We start from the raw sequence: 27,058 nt of genomic DNA, 5'->3' as shown, positions 1-27,058 counted from the left end.
GCAGGAGTGTACAACATGAATAATCAAAAAATGGTGAACTGTCTGTTGCAAGAATGCAAGCAAATGTTGGAGCAGCCCTCACTTATGGTGGAAGAACATCCCAAGGAAAGCAAGAATCAACTCTTCGGAGGTGAGATTATTATGTTAAGAATTAGATATAAGACAGCTGACCACCCGTGCTTATATGGTCCGTTGTGCTCCGTTCTCTTGCAGTGAAAATTCTAGACCCAAACCGGATGTGGGTGTAGAGGCAGGCAGAGTAGAGGCCACATTATACCATTGAATTGCTGTCAGTTTCCATTTGAAGCTTCAGTAAACATAGGTTGTAAGGGGCAGTTTTCACTTGACAAAAACAATGTTTCCAAAGATTGGTGGTGTACATACATTTAAATTATTGAAAAAATAGTGATGAATCTCCTGAATGCTGCCTGTTACTGGGTTTTTTTTCTATTTGCTGAAAATCATTCTCTGTTACAAACCTATTTGACAAATTTCCCTATTTTGGAATTCTTTAATTGCTTTTTCATTATATAAGTCATCCCAATATGTTAATAGAAACATTAAATCATTTTACAGTGCAAATTTATGCACTCGATCAAATGTAAGTCTATTTGAACTCAATGAATCTAAGGCAGGGAAACTTGCAAATGATTTGCAAGGTTTTCCAAACTCCGTGCATAATTTCTAATGACCAACAATGCATTGGATTATAAAGTAGTCATCCAGGTTTTCTGCCATATTCACTGCCATCATACCCTTTAGAAGAATAACTTTGTTCAAATTATTTCATATCAAATAGTTATGCTTGCTTTCTTATTCATTAAAACTCTCCAAACAATCACTATCTGTACCACAGTTTTTCTAATGGTAACAGGTTTTGTAACAACCTTTTCTGACACAAAGAGCAGAGGTTTCTCTCCACCTAGACTGATGCATCAGTAATACTTGCTATTTTGTAATAACTCATCCATGATAATTTAATTTACACTTGATACATTATTTTAATAAGATTGCTCTTCTTTACAGGTAGTTCCTCCTTTTGAAACCATAAGTGGAACCAGAATTTCCTTTGCTAAGCAAGGCAGTTATTAAGCAATACATGCACAATTTTACAATCTTTTTTTATCATGATTGTTAAGTAAACTTGTTAAATGAATCATGCAGTTGTTAAACAAATTGTTAAGCAAATCTAGTTTCCCCCATTGACTTTACTTATCGCAAGCCAGCTGGCAAGGTTGCAAATGGCAATCAAAAAACCCCAGAATGTCAGTACCATCATAACTACCTATTCTTTTTAATCACATGACTATAGGGATGCTTCAACAGTCATAAGTGCAAGGACTAGTTGTAAGCCACTTTTTTCAGTGCCATTGTAACTTTGAACAGTTGCTAAATGTAAGACGAGGACTACCTGTATCTAATGTCTATATCAGAGGTGGTATTCAGCAGGTTCTGGAGAACCAGTAGTTCTGGAAAACCAGTAGGGGAAATTTTGAGTAGTTTAGAGAACCGGTAAATACCACCTCTGGCTGTCAAAGCTGATCAGGAGGAAATGGGGATTTTGCAATAACCTTCCTCTGGAGTGGAGAGGGAATGAGATTTTACAGTATCCTTCCCCTGCTATGCCCACCAAGCCACAACACGCCCGCCAAGCCACATCCACAGAACCGGTAGTAAAAAAATTTGAATCCCACCACTGGTCTGTATCTAATATTTTTTGCTTTTGTGACTGTAGAAGTGCTGTGGACTGCATTCTGTGGGAGTGTAGATAGCCTCTTGAATTACAGTTCGTGAATTGCTGATGTATAGCTTTGATTATACAATAGTTCCTTATTGTGCACATTCATTTAAGAATATAGTTTAGTGGGTATAAATCTGTTTATGCCCTAAGGGGTACTTTTGCTTTCTTGTCACTATTTCCTCTCAGCTGTATTACCGTACTTCTTCTCAGATGGGCTGTGCAGCTTCTAATCAGGTGGCTTCTCCTTTGCTTCTTCCACTGTGAAATGCTGCAGATCTTGGTGAACAATCGGTTTAGTTCCAGATCTGCTGCATCAATGCCTTTATAATCACCTCATTAGACAGGGCCCTCCAGGTGAACTGCTTCAGGAAGTGAAGGATCTGAGACTCGGAGCTTCCTAGGATCGATTATCCTCAGCTGAGATAAGGGTGGAAAATCTGCCTGAACCAGTGAAATGGGACATATTGATAAATATCACAATGTGTGACAGAGATTATTGCTTTAGATTCTTAAGTGATTGAAGTTGTAGAAATACTAGACTTAAAATGCAGTTAATTGGGTCATGGCCTAATGTGATTTTCTGCATGATTAATTTAAAAATTTGTAGGTGTCCATTTTTATCCCTGGTGATAAAATGTGCATTATGGCATCACAATGCTGTTTAGTACTTGTATTGCAAACTTCACAGGGAGGTAGTTAAGACCGAAGTTTACAACACAAAGCTATAACATGAATTTTTGGCAATTAATTTATAAAGCATGCATCATGGTTGTAAGATAACAGGAATGGTGCAGCCTGTTTTATTATGGTGGTTCGTGAATTCAAAACAAGGAGCTGTTATTATTTTCTATGATGCTCAGATGAAGCAGAATTTAGGAGATGAAAGGGAAAAGAGAGGAAAAGATGATTTGGAAAGGAATCTTTCCAGTTTGTAAATCCCTAAGCCATTAAATAATTGTTGAAATTATTAACATCCAAATTCACTCTGAACATCAATTGTTGAAATGCAAATTCATTATTGCATATATTAAAACCACGATAAATAAAATTTTGAATACTTTTATATATATTTTGCTTTGTCTTGCCTTGTAGCAGCACTATCTTTCTTATTTTCCATGTTAGTTCCTTTTCTATAACTTCTTCATACACTTTTCATATTTTCCCATTGCATAAGCTGATCAGCAAAGAATTCTAGTGAAGATTTTATTTTAAAACTGATTCATTGATTAAGAAATAACATGATTGAGCATGTATCTAAAGCTGGGTTTTCTGCTAGTTCAGTATCCTTACTACTATACATCCCTGGCTCTCCTTGAGATTCTATTTATCTATCACATATAATAGCTGCAGACTTATCTCTTATCCTAATTTAATATCAGAATAGCATCTCATGAAAAGCTGCTTTTCACGAAGAGAACTTAGATTCATTAGATAATTGGGCTGAGATGATAATTTTTCACAATATCTCCCACTTTCTTTTAAACAACTTTTTAGCAAGATAGAAAATATAATCGTTGCACTAACCCCATTTATAGAACAAGAATATTCAAACCTGGATCCAATCCATTATGATACTTGTCTGAGTTCTTAGCTTGGGATGCAAAATGTCAAACATAGTTAACAATTTTGTTGAGAATCAGTGTGGCGTAAAGGTTCAAGAAGTTGGACAAAGACTTTCAACCATGAAAATACACTGGGTGACTTTGAATCAGCCCAACCTACCTCACAGAATTGTTTTGCATGGTTAAAATGAACAGAGTATATGAGCTGCCTTGAACTTCTGAAGGGCATAAATATATCAGATAATAATGAAATGGTCCATATTTATTTTGTATGCATAATATTGAAAGGGAGAACAATCAAGCCGTTCATTTGTTGCTTTAACCCTTTATATCCAAATTCATGAATTTACTATAAGCATCCTATATCTTCCACTCCTTTCCAATTTATACTCTGTACCGATACTCATGAAATACCCAATCTTTCTCTCCCTGCAAAATTTCTTTCTTTAATGGCAGACAGCTCCAGTTTAGCTGCAGGGCAAAGGATGAGAGGTCACCTGATGACAGGTAGCCCCTCTCCCTGTTGGTCTGTTGCTGGAAGAAGTGGCAGCTTGTAGTTCCTTAGAGGCAATCTGGGGAAGGGAATGCTTTCAGCAAGAAAGGTATCACCTTGTAACCTTTGTGGCTGACTCACTTACCTGCCCTTTGACCCTTTCAGCTTCACTCCCTGAGGATTTGAGGACTCTCGTCGAAGAGGCCAAGGAAATGAAGTGGCCCTTTGTGCCAGAAAGGTGGCAATACAAACAAGCCATAGACCTTGAAGACAAAACAAATTTGCAAGATATGATCAATGCAAGGCTGCATGAGTTACTGGTATGACACCAAAGACACCTGTCCTTGAAACCTGCACTAGCTCTTAAATTTACAGTGACCCGACAGATGGTAGCTTCCTTGTTACACCGGTGACCCCCCCACACACACCCATTTTTCACTGTTCCTTCTACCCCATGACAGTTGCTAGCCTGCTTCTATTCAAGTCAATAGTTAAATTGATTCCCGTTGTCATCAGAAGACATGGGGTCAGTGGTTTGATTTTGTTCACATATTGCAAGATATGTAACCTGATCTGTAGTTTAGTATGCATTTTCATGTAAGCACAGGGTTCATGCACAAAAGGACTTCCTGCAGCGAAGAGATTAAAGAAGCCACTCACTCAAGTGCATCAGGTATACTTTGGATTGTGCAAATGAAAAACACAAATTTAACATTTTATCTGTTAGCCTGATAAAGAATAGATAATATTATTCAGCCACATGAAGGTGAGCATAAAATGATAAAAAAATAAAAAAATGTGCCATTATGATTCTAGTTATCAAAGCAAATAACAAGTAGATAAATCTCTTCTGAAATAATAGTTCCATGATAGTTACTTACGGCACGGATTAAAATTTCTAGTATTTTCCCCTTGAGGTGAAAATTTTCATTCTAAATTTTACCTGTTAGATAAAGATTAACATTAGTGGGCTTGCCTAGCTTTATGTTGAGGGACAGCAAACTTGTTTTATTTGTTACATTATAATTATAATTTTGAAAAGGGTATTTCCATTTGAAAACTTTTTAGAAGCTTCCTTTCTTCTCAAAGCTACTAGGTGATGGGTAGCTGATTTTGAGTATTTGGGAAAACAAATTTGTATATTTCCTAATTTATTATTATTGTATTTTTAATCCCAGTATGCTTTTGGGTTACTTTGTCCTAGGGCTTGAGGATCAGATTTTACGATGCCAACAAGTCAGTGCAAAAGAAAGCAGACTCATATTTCTTCTGCCTTACCCAAACTACAGTATTAGCTCTGAAAGATGAATTAAGCCTCCCCTTATAGAGGAAACATTTTATGCTGAATAATGAAATCAAATCTATTCAAAGGGCAACATGTGACTTAAAGTTCTGTGCATGTGCAATTAGCACCTGATAGGACCATTGACTGGACACTTTTCCTGCAATGGAAAAACAGCCACAATGGACAGCCATAGAAACCCAAAGAGGCAGTTGCTTTAAGGTGTCCCAGAAAATATTTCATATATACCCGCTCAGGGTCCAAATGATGCTTTGTCTTTGAATCTGAATCACTTGAACAGTCCTAATATCCAAAATACATCAGGCACCACAAATTGCCTGGACCAATTCTCTAATGAAACAATTCCACTTGTGTCTTTACTACATTTTAGGCAAATGCATAGAGATAAGATATTCCTATTAGGCATGCTCTTTTAGATTCCAGAATATTTTATTTGGACCCTTCCCATCCAAGGGTCCCAACTTCCTAATTGGCAGCTTTTTCTGCTAAATGTTGCCTATAAAATTGTTGCTAAAATTATTTGCATAGATATGAATTTCCAAGCTTTATCCATGGGATTGTGGGCCATTAACCAGAAAAATGTGTTAAATGTAAGACTCCAAGTGGGTTCAAATAGAATACTGAATGCATCATGCAGTGCTTGCCTGAGAGTTGTAATATTTAAAGTCCTATTGAATCAGTACTAAGTCATTCTCCTTCTCCCCCTCCATAAGCAAATGGGTTTAATTTGCGTGCGTGATGTAACTTACACGCCTTGACAGAGGAGGAGGGCTCAGTTGCTGTTTTACAAATTCCTGGCACTAAGTGGAGTTTTATTGTGATTCTGAATTTGTTTTGGCTATTTTCTACTTCTTCCCTTTCTCCCCTACCCCCTATCCTCCCCCCCCCCCGCTCCTTTTTTCTTTTTCTTTTAACTTTTCTTTTCCTTTCTGGTGTGTGGCCTTAGACAGAAATTTATGGTGGAGGCTGACCCTTTGACAATGCCCACAAAGCCCCTAGACTCAAAAGCATTTGTCTGCTCCCTCCTAGGAAAAACACCTGCAGTAAAACTCCTTGAGAAACCTGGATATATAGGAGATTAATGTGGCTGTAATAGCAAAGCCATGTTTGCACACATTATATTCTCACCCCAGGTAGACAAACCATTTCTGAGATGATACCAATTATTTATTGTTGAAACATCTGTTGATAACTGCAGCTGCCCCAGCAAAACAAAGCAGATCTTGGGGTTACAGGCTATAGGTCTCTTGGCCCCAGGTCATGCTAGTTGGAAACTATTCACTCAAGTGTCCCAAAGTTTGTGGGTTACCCATCATTTTTGTGGTTTCATCCTACCGTAAGAAGTTATTTCCAAATACTGTGCTCCTTTCCCTGTGGGCTTTGAAGTATTATTTCAGTTTCATTGGTAATTTATATTCCAGCACCATTGTAGTGCAGGAGAAAAGAGACACTTCTTTTTGTTTTCCTTTTAATCGTACTTTGACTGACATTTTGACCCATATTATTAGTATTAGTCAAGAAAGGCTTTTTCCTTTCCTACTTTGTTCCCCCCCCCCCCCCCAGCTTTTAAATAATCAAGGCATTATCAGATTTTCAATTGAATCCTATGTATTTTTTCAAAATTACAGCTTGACTGCTAAAAATGAATTTTTTACTGTTTTCACATGATTTGAGGAATTATTTTAATTCTCCCAGAAACACAAATAACCCTTTGTTGGTATTGTTGGGAAAAAACAGTTAACATATTATGTCTGGGTTTATTCTAAAGTGGTGAGTTTAGAATAAGCTGTCGACCAGAATGAACCAGTGTTTGTAAATGCTCTGGGATCCTTGAATGAAGTGTTTATTATTCTGGAAGGCCAGATTTTGTGGTCCTTATTCACAGCATGCAGCATCTTACTTCTTGAGTAGCTTCCCTGATCTCAAAGTATCTCTGTGAGAGCACTTGGGTCTCCTGTCTGAAAATTTGACTTAGCCTTGCATTGTTACAAGCCAAGCTTTGTTTGCAGACCACTGCTTGGCTGAGTATGCAAAGTAATCAGGGCTGCTTACATCAGCCTTTTAAACAGTTCAGCTTGGCATTGGCTGCAGAATCCTATTGTATAAACCTAGCAGAATGAAAACGATCATAAAAGACACTGAGGAGCTGGCAGGGAGTGGAGAGAATCCCCATATTGTTGGTTTTTATCAAACTTCAAAAATTGGCAGAGTGTACCCTGCAATATATTTTTTTTCTCTTCATGATTTTCACTGTTGAACTTTTAGCTAGGAGTTTGAAATGAAAAGAAGATATGGTAACCCTTAGCACATTTTTTCATGAATTCTTTAAGTAGTTTGGATGTAATTCTCATTAATTAATTTAAATTCAGATTAATGTATCTGATAATAAATAAGAGCCTTGGTAGTACAGTGGTTTAATGCACCCTGTAATTAACACAGCTGCCTGCAATTTCTGCAGGTTCGAATCTTACCAGGCTCAAGGTTGACTCAGCCTTCCATCTTTCTAAGGTAGGTTAAATGAGGGCCCAGTTTGTGGGGGCAATAAGCTGACTTTGTATAAATATACAAAAGAATGAAGGCTATTGCTTAACGCATTGTAAGCCGCCCTGAGTCTCCGGAGAAGGGCGGCATATAAATCAAATTAAAAAAAAAAATGTTTGATTCAATAAAATGCAGAAAATATGGTCTCTCTGGACACTAAGAACACTTAATAGTTATTAAAGTTATTTGAATGGTTATTCAAAAAAAGCCCAAACATTTTGAATTTTAACTGCCAATTTAGAATTTCTTCGGCATTCAGTTTTTACTCTTATTTGCTACAATTATTTATTTCAATTGTTATTTTTGAACTCTTTTCCCACCACCCCTACTTTTTGCCTGTTTTTCTACTTCAGGAGATAATATCCACCAGGGCTAGCATAATCGTATTTTTATTTATTTGTTAGGTTAGTAATTCTGCCTTTATCTCATGACCTTAAAATTATGTAAATATGGTTCCCTCTTCCAGTTCTTCCTATAACAATTCTGTTGCGTAGCTAGGTTGAAAACTAGTAGCTGCCCCATGTGACCCAATTAACGTCTGTTATTTAAGAAGAATTTGAACCTGATCTTTCTGAATTACGTCTAATGCCTCAACAATTGTGCTATACCTTGTCTCCATATTAGAAGGTAAAAATAGTTACAAAACGGGGGAAAGCTCCCTTCAAAGGATAGGCCAAAAGAGACTTCATTGATGCCCCTATTTGGGAATCTAGATTTCTCATAGCCAAGTCTTGATTCTAGCTGAGTATTTTGTGATCACAAGATAGAGTTGCCAATAACTCACTGAAATCAGCCTCATTCTTGATGCAGCTAAGCTACATGTACTGTGGTAGAATCTGCACACTTCTGAAAATAAGATTCCTGAGACATTCTAAAATATTTGGGATTTTCAATGTCATTAATTGAAATTCAAATTTATGTATTTCAAAATTTGCATTTAATGAGAAAGCATAACTTGTAGAATTATAATGCAAAAACCAGCTTGCTCTTAATACTGTAAAGCTGTAAACTCCTAGAGGACTTGGTGATGGTGATTCAGTCTCTAAGGAGGAACTATTATGACATACAGAGTCAGAATCAGCAAAGGACTTTAGGAGACATTGGTTCTGTTTGTATTTGTAATATTGATAACAATAACCAGAGCAGGTGTTTCTGAAGAAGTAGGAGTTTTTCTGGCAAATGCTTGATGTTGTAGCATTGGCCTTGAGGCTAGAAATGAAACTATGAATCCCATAAAACTGGGAGGTTTTTAAATCACTAAAATAATGTACTAGAATACAGGACATTCATCCTCTCTGAGCTTTTTAGAAAAAGCTCTTTGGGAAAACATTTTTTTCATCCCCAATCTGTGCATATATCCAAATGCAAACATTTTAATTACATATAGAATTCTGCAAAATCTAATTCCATTTTCACCTTCTTCAGTTCTCTAGCTATGAAGTTCCTTTTGTGCCCTAAATTCAATTACATACACACATTGAACAGATGTTCAAGCAGAGTGCATACTTATTCCTCTCTTTAGCCATGATGAATACAAAAACTTCCCCCCCGCCCATCCATCCTCTTTACACTGTATTTTTTAAAAGGTTGGGCTGTTTGCATTTACTGAATCAATGATTTCTACACTATATTTTGACAAAAATACTACAATTACAATTTTAAATTGATTTATTTGAAATTATACTATATGTACCAGTTGCTTTTTTAGGGGGAGGCAGCGGGATATATGTGTAGAATTGGAAACAAAACCAGTAGCAAGATCAAAACTAGTTTTGCTTCAAAACTGACAAAGAAATTACTGAGATTATATAGTGAATGGAAGCATTCAAATACAGAAGCGCTAACACAACTATGTGATCTGGACGATATCATTGTAAAGGACAGTAGCTTGGTATCATTAACAGTACAAACTTATTTTGCCACAGCAGATGGCAGCACCTGCCTGAACTTGGCAAAGCTGAACAGAGTCAGACCTGATTTATATTTAGATCAGAGACTACAAGAAATATCAAGGCTGTAAACTAGGCTGGGGATTTGAAAAATCATGGAAGAAGCCAATAAGAAACCACTTCTGTACTACTGCAAAGAAAATTTATGAACATAGACTCCAGGAGTTGAGCGTAAATTGTAAGATATTATCTTAATGCATTTTGAAAAACCTGTATCAGATCATTGCATGATGGCTTCAAAAGTCATAATATTTCTATGTGAAAGTCATATAGAAACCAGCTATTCTTAGCTTACATATTATGCATAAATGGAAGGAATAATATAAATCATTTATTTGATTATACTGATATAATGTATAAACATATACATTTCCAAATGATCATCATATTTTCCCTTTTTTCTATCAGTATATTTATACATAGTCATTATTTGATTGTAACACAAGAAATTACTTTTCTTTCAGTTACAATTACTGGTTTGCTTTCAAAATTATTAGATTATAGCTAGTTTTAATTATAACTAGGGAAAGTGAGAAAGTGAAAAATAAGTTTACAAAGATGGGTTGTTTTTCCTAAACACTATTAAATCCTATCCTAGTTTATTGACCAGATTATCTAAAAGGCGAGTCTTCAATCCCTTCATTAGCCTCATCAAGATGAGTTTCTTGATCTGTGTGAATAGAAACATTTGAACTAGGATACCATCCTTCCAGCTGCAACATCATGTTGTTGCATGATGATATCAAAAAGAGAAGCTAGCTTTGTTATAACTCAGCATTAATCTGTCAAAAAAGAAGATTCCAGAAGCACATAGATATTTTTAAAGAAATTATGGCAGACCAAGAATTTATTATAGGCTTTGAGATCAACAGAATTGAATTGGACAGAATCCCCTGTGAGAAATAATTTTATTAGATCTCTGCCGATGATTTTGAGAGGAAGAAGTAAGTTGCTTTATTAGGCTTCAAGTATTGTTACTTTCTTCAATTGCTTCAGACTTGTGCCCAGAATTTGCCTGAATTTTTTTGCCTGAATGTTTAAATATTTTTTAGGGAGAAGAAGTCTGACATCTATACGTTTTACAGTTTTCTTGTGGACTAAATGCTGTTGTATGATTCCATGGGCAAAGAAAAAGTCAAATATTTTCTTAGCATATTGTTGAGAGAGACCAGAGAAGTGTCTATAACATCAACAACTGATATCAAGCTAAATTTATCAGAGTGAAGTGCCACCTTACCTTCAAGGAAAGGAAAAGTAAAATAGACAATATTCTTCCTCTGTCTTGACTTTGCCCTATTTTATGTCAACTTGATTTTGAAGAGGGTTACAAGAGGTTTCAGCATTAAAGCAGAGAGTTAAATTATGCAGCTGCCCAGCCTCCCAGAATAGGGAAACTTGGTATAGATTTTTTTCACAATGCTATTGAAGTGCTTATTTTCCTCCTGAAGAGACACAAACAGATGCAAACTTCTGTAAACACTTTAGAAATGAATTCAGTGAGTTTGGCCTCTCAGCGGTGCTCAATAGCTGACAGAAAAATGTCTAATTAGTGCAAGTGGAAATAATAGGGCCACTTGGATTCCTCCTACCCTTCTTCACATCTCCTTTTCCTAGGAACTCAAAGGCTCTTTTGTCTGGCAGGTCACCCTCTCCCATGCTTTTGTGTTTCAGTTTCTTAAAGGAAGGCAAGATGCAAAGGGGAAAAATATATTAGGCAATGAAGGCAATGCTTATACATATGGTAGATGCTGGAGCACTGTGAAGAATTTATACCTAGGCAGTATCAATTTACAGGTGCTTCAAGATGGGGAATTCCTCCCATAGTGGAAAGTATATGTTCCAGAAAAGGGGGAATCCTTTTCAATTGCCCCGTTTTATTTTACTGTCAAAAATTCTCAAAAAGAATCAGTTTTTTTATTGCCTAAATCATCTGAAGAGCAAACTTCAAAGTAATTAGCACCCTGATCTTGTGAGTAAACATATACTCTGCATTCCTGCTAATACCATGCAGGAAAATTTCCCTCACTATAGTGAAAGGAAGTCTGCTTTCAACATTTCTTTATAAGGAGAAGAGACATGTGGTGAAATTCTCATGACTGGAGAGAGTGTTCTCGCACTTATTTATTTATTTATTTATTTTCTTAGATTTCTATGCCGCCCTTCTCCTGTAGGACTCGGGGCGGCTCACAGAATAAAAAACATATAACAATAAATAGAACTAAAAACATCCAAATGTAAAAACCCCAACAACTAAAATCTCATAACAGATCAGGGAAGTTGCTGAAAAAGCCATGTCTTCAGTTTGGCGTGGAAAGCACGGAGGTCGGGGGCCATCCGAAGCCCAGTGGGTAATTCATTCCAGAGGGTCGGTGCAGCCACCGAGAACGCCCTCATCCTGGGGGCCACCGGCCGACATTGTCTGGCCGATGGCACCCGGAGGAGGGCAGTCCTATGTGACCGCACTGGGCGGTGGGAGGCTGGTAGGAGGTGGTCTTGCAAGTACCCTGGGCCCATGCCATGTAGGGCTTTATAGGTCAAGACCAGCACCTTGAAGCGGATCCGAAGGGCCACCAGTAACCAGTGCAGCTCGCGCAGGAGAGGTGTTACACGGGAGTAACGGGAGGCTCCCGTAACAACCCGCCTGGCCGCATTCTGGACCATTCACTTATGTGAAGAGATGCTGTGCAGTTCTTAGTTCTGATTAAAATTTCTGTGATACATTCTCCACAATTTAAGCCCTGTTGATTTTAGTGAGAACCAAACTTAACTTTTTTAGCTGTAGATTAACTTAATACCTAGGTTCGCTTAAACTGTACAGGGGATTAGTTTAGCCTGTGGTGTGAATTCAGTTTCTATAGTTTGTCAACCATATTTTATATTTTTACATTATCTGTGAACCCAGCAGCAGTGGCTTAATCAACAAACTAAACTATTAGCAGCTTAGTACAATCTATATATTTGTTTACAGAATTAAGTTTCTCACCTAACTTCAGTTAACAAGCTGAATGAACCTGAAAAATATCACTGCACACAAACGTAAAATGTTACACTGCTATACCAAAAGTGTATACCATATTTTGTGAAGTCTTATTTAAGTCCTTTTCCACCTTTTCTATTTGTTTTCTGCATTGGATGAAATACATTCCAACTTTGCCTCAGGAGTTTCTGTAGCTCAAGGGAAGCATAAACATCTTTCAGAAAAATAAGTGAACAAATATTGCAGCTTGGTACCTTTTCTATCTCCTGATGAATGATGTTTTTTATGAATCGTCCCCTGAAAACAGTTTCCTAGAACAACTTGTTCCTATTTATATATTTTGGGTCCTCTTTTCAGCTTTGCTTAAAAACCTCCATTGCCAACAGAGACTATCTGACAGCAACAGCTATTGCATTTCTGGTTGACCGGTTTTTATATTGGGTTGATGGTTCCAGCCAGCTTCTTCAAATTGTCAAACGGCTGCATCAGCTTGAGCCTACGGTACCAATTGCCCCTCAGCTGGTTATCCGTCAGGCTCGCATCTCTGTGAATTCAGGTAATGAAATGCTGTCTGCAAGCCCCTTGACCCTTTCTCCATTTTCTTAGCCCAATTCCAATTAGAAGATACTTGACTTTCAAGAGGATACTTTGTCTCTTTTTAAAGGTGACATTTCTTTATGCCATGCACTTTGCCAACACAAAGTTTCTAATGGGGAAGAAAAACAGGAGAAAATTGTAAAAGAATGTGGAAAGCACTAATTAGAGCTTTTGTTGCCTAAAGGCTGCTCCTTGCCAATCGTCCTCAATCTCCCTCAGGCTCACAAAGAAACTTTTACCTCAGAAAAATATTACTAGCTTTTCAGGGCGCTTCTGGGCCCATAACCTGTCAGAGAATTGCACAGCAGGTGTCCAAATCAGAGACACTAACACAAATTTGTTTTATATAAATAAATATTTTATATCTCTATATATACATCAAATTAGATAGTCAGGCAAACAGGAGCATCATCAGGTAAATCGATACAGCAGGAACATCATGAGGTAAATTACAGAACACACGGGAAAAAAGGCGGGAAACAAGGAAACTCCCCCTCCATACCCACAGCAACCAATCACAGCACAGATTGCCTCACGCAGGAGCTAGCAATCTACAACCAATTGACCACAACTATGTGTTCTGGCTCGCTGCACGATCTCACTGCACCAGCTACTAAATTTAAAAATCTTAACATAAATACTGAGTGCTAAATTGCTGTATTTTGGAACAAAAATGTCTTAAAATAGATTACACAGTTCTAATATTTTCTGAGTACAGTTCAAACTCCATATAAGGGGTTAAAAATCTGCAGATACTCAAGGTTACAAATTCTATTGTATAATTAACCGGCTTATATAAACAGAGGAGTTTCCTTCGCTCTCAGCAAAGAACATAAATGGTATTGTTATACAGTAAGTAACTCAAGAACAATACCAAGTAACTCAAGACTGAAAACATACATAATATTCCTTCCTCCTTCTTCCTCCTCTTTTTTCCAACCACAAGAACACTATGAGGTGAGTTGGGTTGAGAGAAATGACTGATCAAGAGTCACCCAGCTGGCTTTTATGCCTAAGGGAAGACTAGAACTCCGTCTCCTATTTTCTAGGCCAGTATATCGCACTGGTTCTTTATTTTTGGAAAAGGATTATTGTAAAAAGAAAACAAAATCTGTTTTTGTTCAGCCGTTTGGTAAATGATCATGAAATTATAATCTTTTAATAACTGCATTTTAACACAATAGAAGCAGAAATATTAAGTTTTCTAGCATTCTACTGGCAAGTCTGAAAAGTAGATATGTCAACAAAACAGAGAGATGGGTCTCTGTTCATTCTTTTAATTCAGTGTCAGTCAAAGTAGCATATCAAAAGCATAAAACAAGGTTGTGCATTGTCTCATTGTTTAATATATTGTCTTCAATAGTGCTCACTCCCAAGTAAGTCGCAGCTTTAGCTAATAGGGTGAGACTGAGACCATACAGCATATCACCATTCTCTAACCAAGGCTGCTGCTTAGTCACAGCCTAATTTAAGGCGGGTCCTGATCATTACACTATGATTAGAAGACACTACAACCCAAGTTAACAAGTAGATCCCATACGTTTTTTTAAAAGAAAGCCTATAATTATGTCAAGCATGGTGAGAAATTATTACCACAAAGTTGATACATGTGTGTAATTGTATGTGAAGTAATGCAGCTGTCTGTATTCACCCTGGTGATCATTTCAACTAAAGGAACTTTACTCATGAAGTGAAATTGCCCTATCACGTTGATTATAACAAAAACATTTAATATTTCTAGGTAAATTATTGAAGGCTGAATATATTCTTAGCAGTCTTATTATTGACAATGGGGCAACAGGTAAATAAATTATGGTTTTTATACTTCTCTCCATTTTAATTGATAAATTCCAGTTATTGCTAGTTATGGCCTACACTGGAATATGCAAATAATTTTGGATATGTTTTCCTTAAGTTATAAATTAATTCGTTGGGAGTAAAACTATGTTTTAGTCTTTATTTCTTCAGTTTTTTATGTTTAACCTTGCATGTTACATCTATTGGGAACCAATTTTAACATATCCTCATTTTTTTTAATTGCTGTAGTTTGGCTCACTGAAGAACTGTAGTGTGTATTAGTAGGTAGATGTTAATGAGCATTTGTAGAAAGATATATAAGCAAATATTGTAATTATATTGAATGATAAATATAAGTCATTAAATAAAATATAAAATAATCATGTATTTATGTCTTTGAATGTTTCCCAGAGCTTAAGTTACAAAACAACTAGCTGTAAAACAAGAACTGTTAATTTCAACCAAGTGTTAAATTCTAGTCTTCCTATTATTATTCCTCATCTTTAAAGCTCTGAATGATATTTTACTGACCTTTTGGTTTTGATTTTTAGGAGTATGGAAGTACTGTAAAGAAAGTGATCGTATTCTTGTTCAATCTGTCTGTATACAGATCAGAGGACAGATTCTACAGAAACTGGGTAATAAATCTAAGAACCTCTATATTGTTCCAAAGCTACAAGTTTGGAACAGATTGCATTTAAAATGTTTTTAAAATGAACATTTGTTTATGTGTGTTGTATTTTAGGGATGTGGTATGAAGCAGCAGAGCTGATTTGGGCCTCAATTTTGGGTTATTTTACACTTCCCCAGCCAGATAAGAAGGTAATAAATGTATTTTTGACACCTTGAATATTTTCTATTCAGTCATACCCTTATTAGAAGCTCATATTAAAAATGGGCATATTGAACACTGATTGTATACATTCAAATGACTACAAAGAAGCAGACTGCTTCATAAAAAATGTTTATTTTGAAGAGGCAAAATTCCATGTTCTTTGAAGCCCTTAGTGCTTGAGCCATTGACATCTAAGGGATAATTTTGTCTCTCTTTTCTGATTTTAAAAAGTGAAATAGCTGTTGGAAGTTTTGAGACTCTGGTTTATATAGATGCATGTAACTAAGAAAGAAATAAGAGTTCCTAGAAGAATGTGGACACTTTGTCCTTTCTCTCATGGATTCAAGCACACAGGCAGGCATATATGCCACCACCACCACAAAAATATGACTCTACAGTTTATACCTTAAAGCACTTTAGTTTAAGATGAAAGAGAGTGATTAATTGAAGGCAAATTTAATTTTGAACAGGATCAGTGTGGAAAACTAATTAGAGGTAAATTAATTGAAGAGAAATTACTGATTTGGAATAATTGAAGAATGGCAGGTGATTTGGATGGGAAATTAATTGTGAAATTTAAATATTTCTTTATTTCTATATTTGCATCTGGATATGAGTTAGTTTATTAGTATTCTTCAGCTCTCTACTAATCTGGAAAAAATATTGATATATCTAATTAATCTTGAGTTGGTTCAGCAGCCATAAAACCTTTAAGTACCTAATATCACTGTTCTCTATTATTTACTGGTGTCTACAGAGTTCATCTTATTCAACTGCTTCATATTGTCCAGATTTATTGTAATCATGATCAGATCTGCTCACAAATAGAAGAATATAGATTGTTGCAAATCTGTTGCAACAAAAAACTAAATTTTCTTGAAGTATATATCTTAATATTTCCTGACTGGTGAAAAACAACTGATTTTCCTTGTGCCACTAGAATTAGATAGCTAAAGAGCCTTAGATGGTGTTTTTTCTCTCTTTTGACATGTTTGAAGTAGGCTAAAATAGAAACAAACCGCAAATAAATATATATATAGTTGTTCATATGTGGTTTTTTTTTTAGGGAATAGCTACCTCACTGGGTATTTTGGCAGACATCTTTATATCCATGAGTGAAGATGATTACATCAGATTTAAAAACAATTCTCAGCTGGGCCTGGTAACTATTTATTTAGTACAGATGAACCTGATTTAACTAAGTTTCATACATACATACTTTTTGGAGCAAACATTGTGCAGAGTACAGAAAAGGAATAAACAATATAAACCAAATGAATTAAAACAAGAAAAAAGAAAAGTAAATTTAGCTAAAACTAATTTTGTATCAACATAATTCATCATATTGCTTTATAGCTGTTTTTCCTTGCTAACTATTCTTGTTTCTGCCACATCCATACCGTTCACATATATAGCCTTTTGTTCTTTCTCACCTTTCTTTTCAAGACTTTCATTAACTCCACCCAACGTTCCTCTCAACCCATTCACCTTTGTTTCATATATTTGTTTTGTGTTTGAAGCTCATCATTTTCATTGTTTGACCCATCTTTTTTTTTACATCATTTATTGATATTTGCATTCAAGCCACATTTGTGCATCACCCATTCATTCACAACCACGCGCTATATTGCTTGTTTCATCATACACACTTCCCATTGCCCCATGTCCAATTTCCTTTTATGTTTATTTGCATGTACCCAACTCTCCCTTTTGTACAACAAAGTAGGCAGGCTGTTACTATAGCTATTTTTCACTTATTTCGACCAACATTCTTTCCTTATAATCAGCCACACAGTATCCACTCCTTTTCTACAAACATTTTCATCATTCAAAATCCATTCATTTTTTTCATTTATTTTAAATGTTATGTAAAAAAACAAATACTTGCTCCAGTTATTACGAGTTATGTATAGTTTGCAATTGATCCCTCCATTTTCTAATTCAAATGCAAGTACCATTAATATTTACTTATTGTTTATTTATTATTTGGTTCGATTTATATGCCGCCCTTCTTCAGAGACTCAGGGTGGCTTACAATGCGTTAAGCAATAGCCTTCATACTTTTGTATATACCTACTTAGTAGGGCTTTGCCCCCCCGCCCCCCAGCGGTGTTCTTTTTATACAAAGTCAGCTTATTACCCCCACAATCTGGGTCCTCATTTTATCTACCTCGGAAGGATGGAAGGCTGAGTCAGCCTTGAGCCTGGTGAGATTTGAACTTGCAGTAATTGCAGGCAACTGGCAGCTAAGTGTTACTTAACAAGGCTCCTTATAAATTAATTTTCAAATCCATATTTCTAATTGCATCAGACGCACCTATATTATATTCACTACAAGTTATTTGGGCTGTCAGGAACCCACATGTCATTATTACAGATACATTAATGTCTCATCCCATCCAACATACTATCAGCATTCCTTATTTATTTGACCAGAAATACATTAAGCAAATAAGATGATGTTACACACATTTGTATTACTCCAGTTCAATATTAAACCATTCTGTAAGAATTCCATTTATCATTACACATGTTTTATTGCTATCATATACTGCTTTTGGCACATTTAGCAATCTTTAGCTTCTTATTTATACAAAATAGTTTGTAATTCAAGCTTTTTTATCATACACTGTCTCTGAATTGAGAGATGCAATTGAATCTATGTCATATAAAATATGCATTTAAAACACTCAAAACAAGTATCTTTCAATGTCCATTTTCTTTTTGTTATTTTATTAGAACCTTCTTAAAGAATTCAATCATCGTTTGCTTTCAGCTGCCGAAGCTTGCAAGCTGGCGGCAGTCTTGAGTCAGTTCACACCATTGTTTGTGCTCACTGCAGTTGTAAGTACCATGTTCAGCATTCCTATTTTCTTCCAGTCTGAAAATTCTTTACAGTGGTCTTTGACAACTACTGATATAATATGATCCTGCCTAGCTAATACTTGGGATTCAAGTTATAATATAAATTTCTAGTGCAGATGAAAGGAATGAAATATAAAGCAGAACGTTAAACTGCACCCAGGGACAAGCTTTTTACTCTAAACAGTTATGAATTATTCCTAAACAATTATTTACTATTGTCTGAATTAATATTTCAGTTCAGAAAGATAAATAAAAGCATGTTCCATTTATTTCACTGGCATTTACCATAGGATAAGTATAGTTATAAATGCAGCTTCTATTAGAATCCATATTTAGTTATCAATAAGTTGAAATTAATCTTGCTTTACTTGATGCAGGAGTAGAAAATGTGGTTTCTTTCACATTTCAAGGTTACAATTCCCATATTTTATTTATTTATTTATTTATTTATTCATTCATTCATTCATTCATTCATTCATTCATTCATTCATTCATTGCATGTTTACACCACCAATCATACCTAAGTGACTCTGGGCAGCTTACAAGATTGGTTGAGTTAATTTGGATGTTTTGTATCTTTAATTTCTATGTTTTATATGTTTCTGTTGTAATTATGCCCATTCTTGTCTGAGTCTGATTACTTTCCTTTAATGTTTTTGAAATGTTTTTACTGTATTTCTCTAAGCGCCCCCATTTTCTACAAAGATGAGCAGTGACTTAAAATGTTATGCTAAATAAATTTATGTTAAAATAAAACTAATAATAATATTTCACTAAATGTAGGAACTATAATCAACTGAAAATTAGTGAAAACAATTCTGATTACATGCTGGAATAGATTTTTAAACATATATATTGACACATGAATTTGACAAATCCTATTCATTCCCACTGTACTTATTTTTCAGAATATCCGGGGAATATGTTTGCTAACTTACAGCTGTTCAAGTGTATGTCCTCCAGAAAAGCGAGCATTTTATTTATCACAAGCAAAGGAGTCCTTTGAAATTGGTTTATTGAGCAAGAAGGACAAAGAACCAGTCACCAGCAAACAGGAGCTCCACAGTTTTATCAAAGCAGCTTTCTCCCTTGCCAAAGTACACCAGCGGCTGTATGGGGAAAGCAAGAGCCTTAATCAGGTGAATCAGTTGTGCCAGGAAGCTTTGGAGAAGCTTTGTGCTTACAGTTATTCACTTCAAAATGAAGAGCAGGAAAAAGAACTGCTTGCTAAAGACATCATGTCCCTGGTCATGTCAGTTAAAGAACAATTGCAAGTGCAAAATTTTCCTAATTCAGATGCCAAATCCTACATTCCCGATAGCTACAAAACGGATGTCAAAAAAGAAGTTCTGAATTGTGATTTGAGCTTTGAGGAGGTTCTCAGAATGTATTTTCAGCATCATGAATCAGTCTGTGATGTTTTTGAAAGTTCTTGCAGAAACCATAAAATTAGACCAGGAAAAGGGAAGGCAAGAGTCTGTATAACAACTTTGAAGACTGAAACCAGAAATATGGATACCATATGTGCGACTGAAGCAAATTCTCATTATGAAAATCACAGTGTAGCAATCCTAGTTTCACAGAAAGCAAGGAAAAGACATGATGGCCTTAAAGACCAAATGGGAAAGAAAATTTCTCACATTGTTACAAGGGGGGTTTCTCTTGATGATCAGACAGAAAGTGAAACTTCTGATAATCAAAACAAAGCTGGTGAGATTTCAGTGGATTCCCAAGGTGGGAATAAAGTCTTTAGTGAACTGGGAACTTGGAGCAAATTGTCCAGATCAAGCTCCAATACTAGTTGGGAAGAAATTGTCAATAATAAAAACAATCTACCCCAAGATAAGGTGCAGAAGACAAAGAACACTACAGAGTTGCCTGAAGATACTGAAAAGAAAATTCAAGAAAGTGATCTTTCTTTGTTAACTAATAAAATACATAAAATCATACTTCAACACTCTCAAAATGACACAGTTTCTTTAAAGCATCCCTTTCCGAAAAGCATACCTTTCACTAGTACACCAAAAGAATTGGACCCAAATTTAAGAAAGAAACATATGGAGGCAGGAGTGGATGCTTCAAAACAGTCATCCGGAAGAGCTAGTAGCAGCAACTCCAAACAAGATAAAGTAATGAGTGTTACATCGGAAAAAGATCCTTTTGGAATAATTTCTTCAGGGAAGGTTTCCAGAACCAAGGACAGCAGCAATGTTGCTATTTCTAGTATTGGAAAAGGAAGCATTGAAGACAATGCAAACCATACACGAGATTCAGGCCCAATAAGTAGAAATCATTGGCAAATGGTTGACTTAGAAGGAGAAACAGAAGAGGGGACGGAAGATTCACTAATGAATCCAGATCTACCCAGTGAAAAGACAGTACCTGCTTCTATAAGAAACAATGTATTAAAAGCTGAATGTGACCATTTTGTACAAAATTGGATTAACCAATCTGCCAATATGATGTTAACAGGAGGCTCTCCTAAAATATCTGAAGTTAAAACACAAGCAGAAGATGACTGGGAACTGGTTTCTGATGATAGAAGAGAGTTAACAGACCATTGTTCCAATAAAGGTATAATAAAAGATCCACAAAATTACAGGACTGAGGCCCCAAGTTGTTCATTAGGTTGGGGCAACAAGCAAGTTTCAAATCATTCTAGTGATTGTGCTACAACTGAAGAAGATGAAGGTGAAAATATGAAAGGCATTTTAAACGGCTGCCACAGCTCAAGCTCTTGGAAATCATGGTACAAAGGACCCAGTTTTTCCAGTAGTTTTTCTGAACTGGGAAGTTCTCCCTTAATGAATTCTAGCGGAAGCTCTTTTTCCTTTATTAGCATGGTCAAAGAACAAATGCAACAAGCTCGTACTCTGAGCAATGATGATTATAACAAGCTATTTTCAGGTGTTGAACATGCTTGGCTAGTTGAGAGATTGAAGAATACAGGATTCTTTAAACCAAACCTCCTGCATAAAACACACTGTAAGTCACATTTTCTAAACCATTATCTTTGCTCCAGGAATTTTGATCCCAGTAAACCTATGCTATTTTCAGAGACAGAAGTTGATTGCATCCTGACACTTTCATACTGATTTATAAATGTGGACATTTGACTCATGGTAGGTTTACCAGTTCATCCACCTTAGTTGGGATTAGAAGCTCAGTAGGACCTGCTGCTATGGCCAGCAGATAACACTGTGCATATTTTTTTAAATATTTACCACCAAATGTTGAGGGATAAATATCAGTTATTATTGTCTAGCTTCATTCTGAATTTGTATTTCTTTTTTTTTTTTACCCAATTTTTATCAATGCATGGATATTAAAAATCCAGGATCTATACTGTACTACAACTGTCTGTAGCAGAGCAAATAGCTGCATATTATGTAAAACCAATCATATAATCATTTTGGGGGGAATGATGCAATTAATGCTATTCTCTCCATGCTACCACATAGAATGCCAGTAGTTCCAGGGGCTTCTCCATTCTTTTTGCTGGGTCCCCTTCCTCAAAGCTGCAGCTGACCACACATACAGAAGTTCTATGACTGCTGATGTCAGATGATTGTATGGAATCTTGTAGTCTATTGCTGGAAAGAGGGTAGTACAGTGAAGGACATGATACTCACCCTAGGGCTATGTTGAGGCTAATTAAACACACAAGCTTCATACCCTACCAATGCGAATTTCATGACCTAAATTTTTCCCCTTTTTAAATGGAAATTTTAAATTTGGTTTTAAATTATTGGGGTTTTAAATTTGTTCAGCCAAATTATTTAATTTGTTTTATTCTATTTTAAATTTTGTATTTTTATGTTTTATCCTATGGCTGTTCACCACCCTGAGTCCTTCGGGAGTAGGGCGGTATACAAATTCAATAAAACAAACAAATATAAAACAAACAAAATGTTGATGTAAAATTGAATAAAATTTATTTTTCATTCAAAAATAAAGGAAAAGAAATGAGGCTACAGAAGTTAAGAAAAGATCAAGCTTTTGAATTCAGATCTTGTTTGATACAATTGTTTTTCTATGGATTTTGTATCATATTTATATTCTTAAATGTAAGATGTAAAGAAACTGTTAATGATTTAATGAGAGGCAGAATCTAAATACTGATATCCACATATTTCAGTTAAAGTTCTGTATCTGCTGCAGAATCATTTGTTTTGATTTTAGTGTTTTTGTGGTTATCGTATACAAAACAATATACTTCCTTTGGGAGCATGGCCATAGTTGTTTTTAAATCTGTAGTCATTGGCAAGATATTATTGAGAAATACCGTATTTTTCAGAGTATAAGCACATTTTTTTCCCTCCTAAAAGAGGCTGAAAATTTGGGTGTGTTTTATAATCTGAATGTAACCCCGTGCAGTGCCCAAAATGGCTACCCGGAACAGCTGCTGCCTTCTCTTATCCCTTCTGCATTTTGCCTGCTTTAGTCACTGGAGCTCCCTCCAAGGATCAGCTGTGCTTTTGAAGCTGTTTTTCAGCCCCATCTTCCCTGCTTTGCCTGCTTTTCTAATTGCTGCTCCCTCTGACAATCAGCTGTGCTAAAGCACAGCCCCAACCAGCCCAACCTAAAAACCAGTGAGCGAACTAATGTGCTGGGACTAGCCAGATGAATACCTGGTAGGCAGAATTTTTCCCCCTATTTTCCTCCCCAAAAACTAAGGTGCGTCTTATACTCCAGTGCATCTTATACTCAGAAAAATACAGGTATCTTCTCAGTCCAAAGCAATTCATCTTGTTTTGCTTTTCTGTGCACATATGAGACTGATAGCTCTATGCTGCAGTACAGATCAGGTTGTGAAAGCACATGTAATATACCATAGCTCTGTCACTTCATCCATTTTTTTCTCTAGATGCTCTTCTTTTGAAATATTCTAAGATATCTGGGCTGTGGACAGCTCAGGAGACAGCTGCATATATTGGAGATAACCTGAGTGTGGCAAAGAAAGGCAAGCAGAGGAATGCTTTTTGGGTGCACTTTCTGCACCAAGAAGAAACCCTGGGAAGGTATGACTCAAGCTAACATACGATCTGGAAAAGTTCACACAAGCTCCATATTATGTTGCATTTGACTACATATAGGGCTCCTAGTAGCAGAAATTTACTTCAACCTTTATAAAGTGTTCCACCATTGCTGAGACTACATGTTATTTTAGCAGCCTAGGATAAGTGGCAAATACAACACAAACTCGAGCAGTCTGCCACTATTTGATTCCCACATCTGCTTCCTGAGATAACCTTTCCCAATCTGAGTACCCTCTAGATTATAGACTTCATTTTCAATTCCCAGAATTCCTCGGCAGTAGAAGCATTGCTGACTTGAAGTACTCACATGTATTGAGCACCCATATTATCAAAGGATGAGTACAGAGGTTTCAGTTGCCAGACCAGGTTACTTCTGAAGTTGAATTAGGGAAAGGGCAACATTAAGATAGCAAATATCCTGGATATTGAATCTTGGGGGTGGGGAATTTCCAGCGATTCGTTTTATCATGAAGCTCCTCCTCCACAGGAAAACCAGAGTTCTTCCTGGAGAAGGCTTCCTTCAATATTATCCATGTTTTTCATGAAGACCTTTCCCCTCTTCCCACTACTAAAGTATTCTAATAGCCCATCAATTGCATATGGTTATATCCCTATTTTTAGACACTTTCCAAACACGAGGAAAACTTATATCAGTCATACAGAATTTTTACTTCTTTTGCAAAATAAATTATAATTAAAAGGTGAAGGGGAAAATAAAGGAAAACCAAAGGAGGTTCAGAACCATGGCTCCCTTTTCTACTATGAACCCAGACTGACTTCTGGTAGTGATTTCTTAGCTATGGAAAATCTTCCAGGTTATTCATAGGGTCATTCTACCTAGATCATATTTAATGTGTTTATATTAAATATATATATTCATGTCACACCTAAGCTGCTATTGGAGAAGAGCAATGAACACATTTTCTAAATAAACTTGAATTATTACTGTGGTATGTTACATTAGTCCCAGTAATTGGAGAATATTATTTGTGTTGTGTGTTACATTATCCCTAGGTATGTTGGCAAAGAATACAAAGAAGAAAAAGAAATTATGTACCATTTCAATGATGTGGAACGGCAAATGACAGCTCAGTACTATGTGACAGAATTCAACAAAAGACTGTACGAGCAAAACATCCCTACACAAATCTTTTACATTCCATCGGTGGTACTCTTGGTAAGGAGAAAACAAAAGGCTATAAGGAATTCAGCAGAAGATAAGGGAGAAATGTCCTCATGAAAATAATGGACAGTATCTATATGGAAATGCTATTCATACTGTAGCTCTCTTATTTCTTTGTCAGATACTAGAAGGCAAGTCTATCCAAGGATGTGTAACCGTGGAACCCTACATTCTAGGAGAATTTGTGAAGTTATCCAACAACACCAATGTAGTAAAATTGGAGTACAAAGCCACAGAATATGGACTTGCATATGGTCATTTCTGCTACGAATTTTCCCAAGGCACAGATGTGGTGGTCGATTTACAAGGTTTGTAAGCATGCAGTTATCATGTGGTGAAATCTAACATTTTATTAGGCCAATGGGTTATTAAAAGCTGAAGTTTGGTTTGAACAGGCATACCTTCTTCATCATGTGACTATTTGGAGTTCTAATTTCAGTAGCTATAGAATGTTAAATAATTACATGGGACGAAGATGAGAGGAAGAAAAAAATGTTGGCAGGCAGAAGGGAGAATGGAATTAATGTATCTCAAAAGCAGCCAAACAGCAGCAAAAGTTTTAACTGATTGATTGGAAGCTGCAAGTGATTAATGTCCATTTCACTTAAGCTATAAGAAACTTCTCATAAGTAGATCCCATAAATAATTTAGATGCCATTTGTCCTCATTTGTGAAAATAAGTCTGAAGACATTTTTCTACTAAAGTTATTATGGTGTCCAATATGCTGTTCAATCAAAGGGATTAATGTTAGGAATCAACCCTGATTCAAAGACACTGACTATTTATTTGGTATGTTCAAAACAATATTGATTTCTGATACTTACATAGTTTTCTTGGCAAAATTTTTGAAGTGCTTGCTCTTGCCCTCTTCCTTTTTCTGGGAAAGAGTGAGTGGCCCAAGGTCACTCCATTGCCTTTGTGAAAAAAAGAAGAATTAAAACTCATAAAATCCCAATTTCTAGCCTTGAGGTCCTCTGCTTTGATCCAGTTGCAGAACCAATATTTACTGCTGAAATATTTTAGGAACATAGAATTAAAAGAGCATATAATTTTACTTCCGCTGTACTTCGTACTTTGAAACTGTTTTTAATTGTTACATTTTCGATAAATACACCTTTAATACTAAGGGACTAAGATAGATCTAGATTCAAATCCATCTTTAGCCATGGAAACTTGCTTGGTGATGAGGCCAGTTACTCTTTCTTGGTGCAACCCACTTCACAAGGTGGTTGCCAGGGAAAATTAGATAAGGAAGTGCTATGTATACTACCAAATGAAATATAAATCTAATAAATAAAAGATTACAACTTTTAATCAGTGGAAGCATTTTCAAAGCTGCACAGTCACAAGTCATCATGTGTGAGTTGGGTGGCTATATAAATTTGTTTAATAAATAAAATATTTTTTTTTGCATGTTCACTTTTACGTTTGCTTGGATTAGGAGAGTTTATATAATGCTTACATTAAGAAAATGACTTTTTGTTTTGTTTTGTTTTTTTCCTTTGGACAGGCTGGGTGACTGATAATGGAAAAGGCCTCATTTATCTTACTGATCCCCAGATCCATTCTGTCTCTAAGAAAGAAACATCAGGCCTTACAAACTTTGGAAAGAAAGGAATCTACTATTTCTTCAATAATCAGCATGCCGAATGCAATGAAATCTGTTCCCATCTTTCATTGACAAGACCTACAATAGAGAAACCAAAGTGATATTAGATGACCCTTGCCCCTTTACCCAAGAGTCAGTGGTGAAATCCAAATTTTTTTACTACCATGGCTACCAGGGCATGGCTTGGTGGCCGTGATGTGGCTTGGTGGGCATGGCAGGGGAAGGATACTTCAAAATCTTCATTCCCACTCCACTTCAGGGGAAGGATAATGCAAAATCCCCATTTCTTCCCCACTCCTGGGGGAAGGACACTGAAAAATCTCCATTCCCACCCCACTCCAGGGGAAGGATACTGCAAAATCCCCATTCCCTCCCCACTCCTGGGGGAAGGATACTGCAAAATCTCCATTCCCATCCCAGTCTGGGACCAGCCAGAGGTGGCATTTGCCGGTTCTCCGAACTACTCAAAATTTCCTCTACCGGTTCTCCAGAACCAGTCAGAACCTGTTGTATTTCAAGAGTCCCTGCTGTGACTTTTCAACAAACATCTTTTCCTATTTTTTAAT

The 27,058-nt window shown here is 36.2% G+C and overlaps 1 protein-coding gene across 1 annotated transcript; it reads left to right on the top strand.

The window, feature by feature from the left end:
- ALPK1 (alpha kinase 1) lies at positions 1 to 27,058 on the top strand. The gene is made up of 13 exons (XM_070948554.1): positions 1 to 130; positions 3,962 to 4,116; positions 12,924 to 13,122; positions 14,905 to 14,964; positions 15,512 to 15,598; positions 15,706 to 15,782; positions 16,862 to 16,957; positions 18,535 to 18,639; positions 19,569 to 21,645; positions 23,528 to 23,681; positions 24,714 to 24,876; positions 25,004 to 25,190; positions 26,394 to 27,058. Exons 1-13 carry the CDS (start codon positions 16 to 18, stop codon positions 26,591 to 26,593), a joined length of 3,675 nt encoding a protein of 1,224 aa, XP_070804655.1. The 5' UTR covers positions 1 to 15; the 3' UTR covers positions 26,594 to 27,058.

Source organism: Pituophis catenifer, unplaced genomic scaffold (genome assembly GCF_029215685.1).
Source record: "Pituophis catenifer annectens isolate HBS135680 unplaced genomic scaffold, rPitCat1.0.hap2 SCAF_8, whole genome shotgun sequence".
NCBI classification, from domain to species: Eukaryota; Metazoa; Chordata; class Lepidosauria; order Squamata; family Colubridae; genus Pituophis; species Pituophis catenifer.
The sequence above is the reverse complement of the archived record's forward strand: the minus strand, read 5'-3'. Positions and strand labels throughout refer to the sequence as shown.

Excerpts from the sequence above, each read along its gene's own strand:
- ALPK1 (XM_070948554.1), top strand. The coding sequence starts at position 16 with ATGAATAATCAAAAAATGGTGAACTGTCTGTTGCAAGAATGCAAGCAA. Across the intron at positions 15,783-16,861 it reads TTCCCCAGCCAGATAAGAAG|GGAATAGCTACCTCACTGGG; the intron begins GTAATAAATGTA and ends TTTTTTTTTTAG. Across the intron at positions 21,646-23,527 it reads CCTCCTGCATAAAACACACT|ATGCTCTTCTTTTGAAATAT; the intron begins GTAAGTCACATT and ends TTTTTTCTCTAG.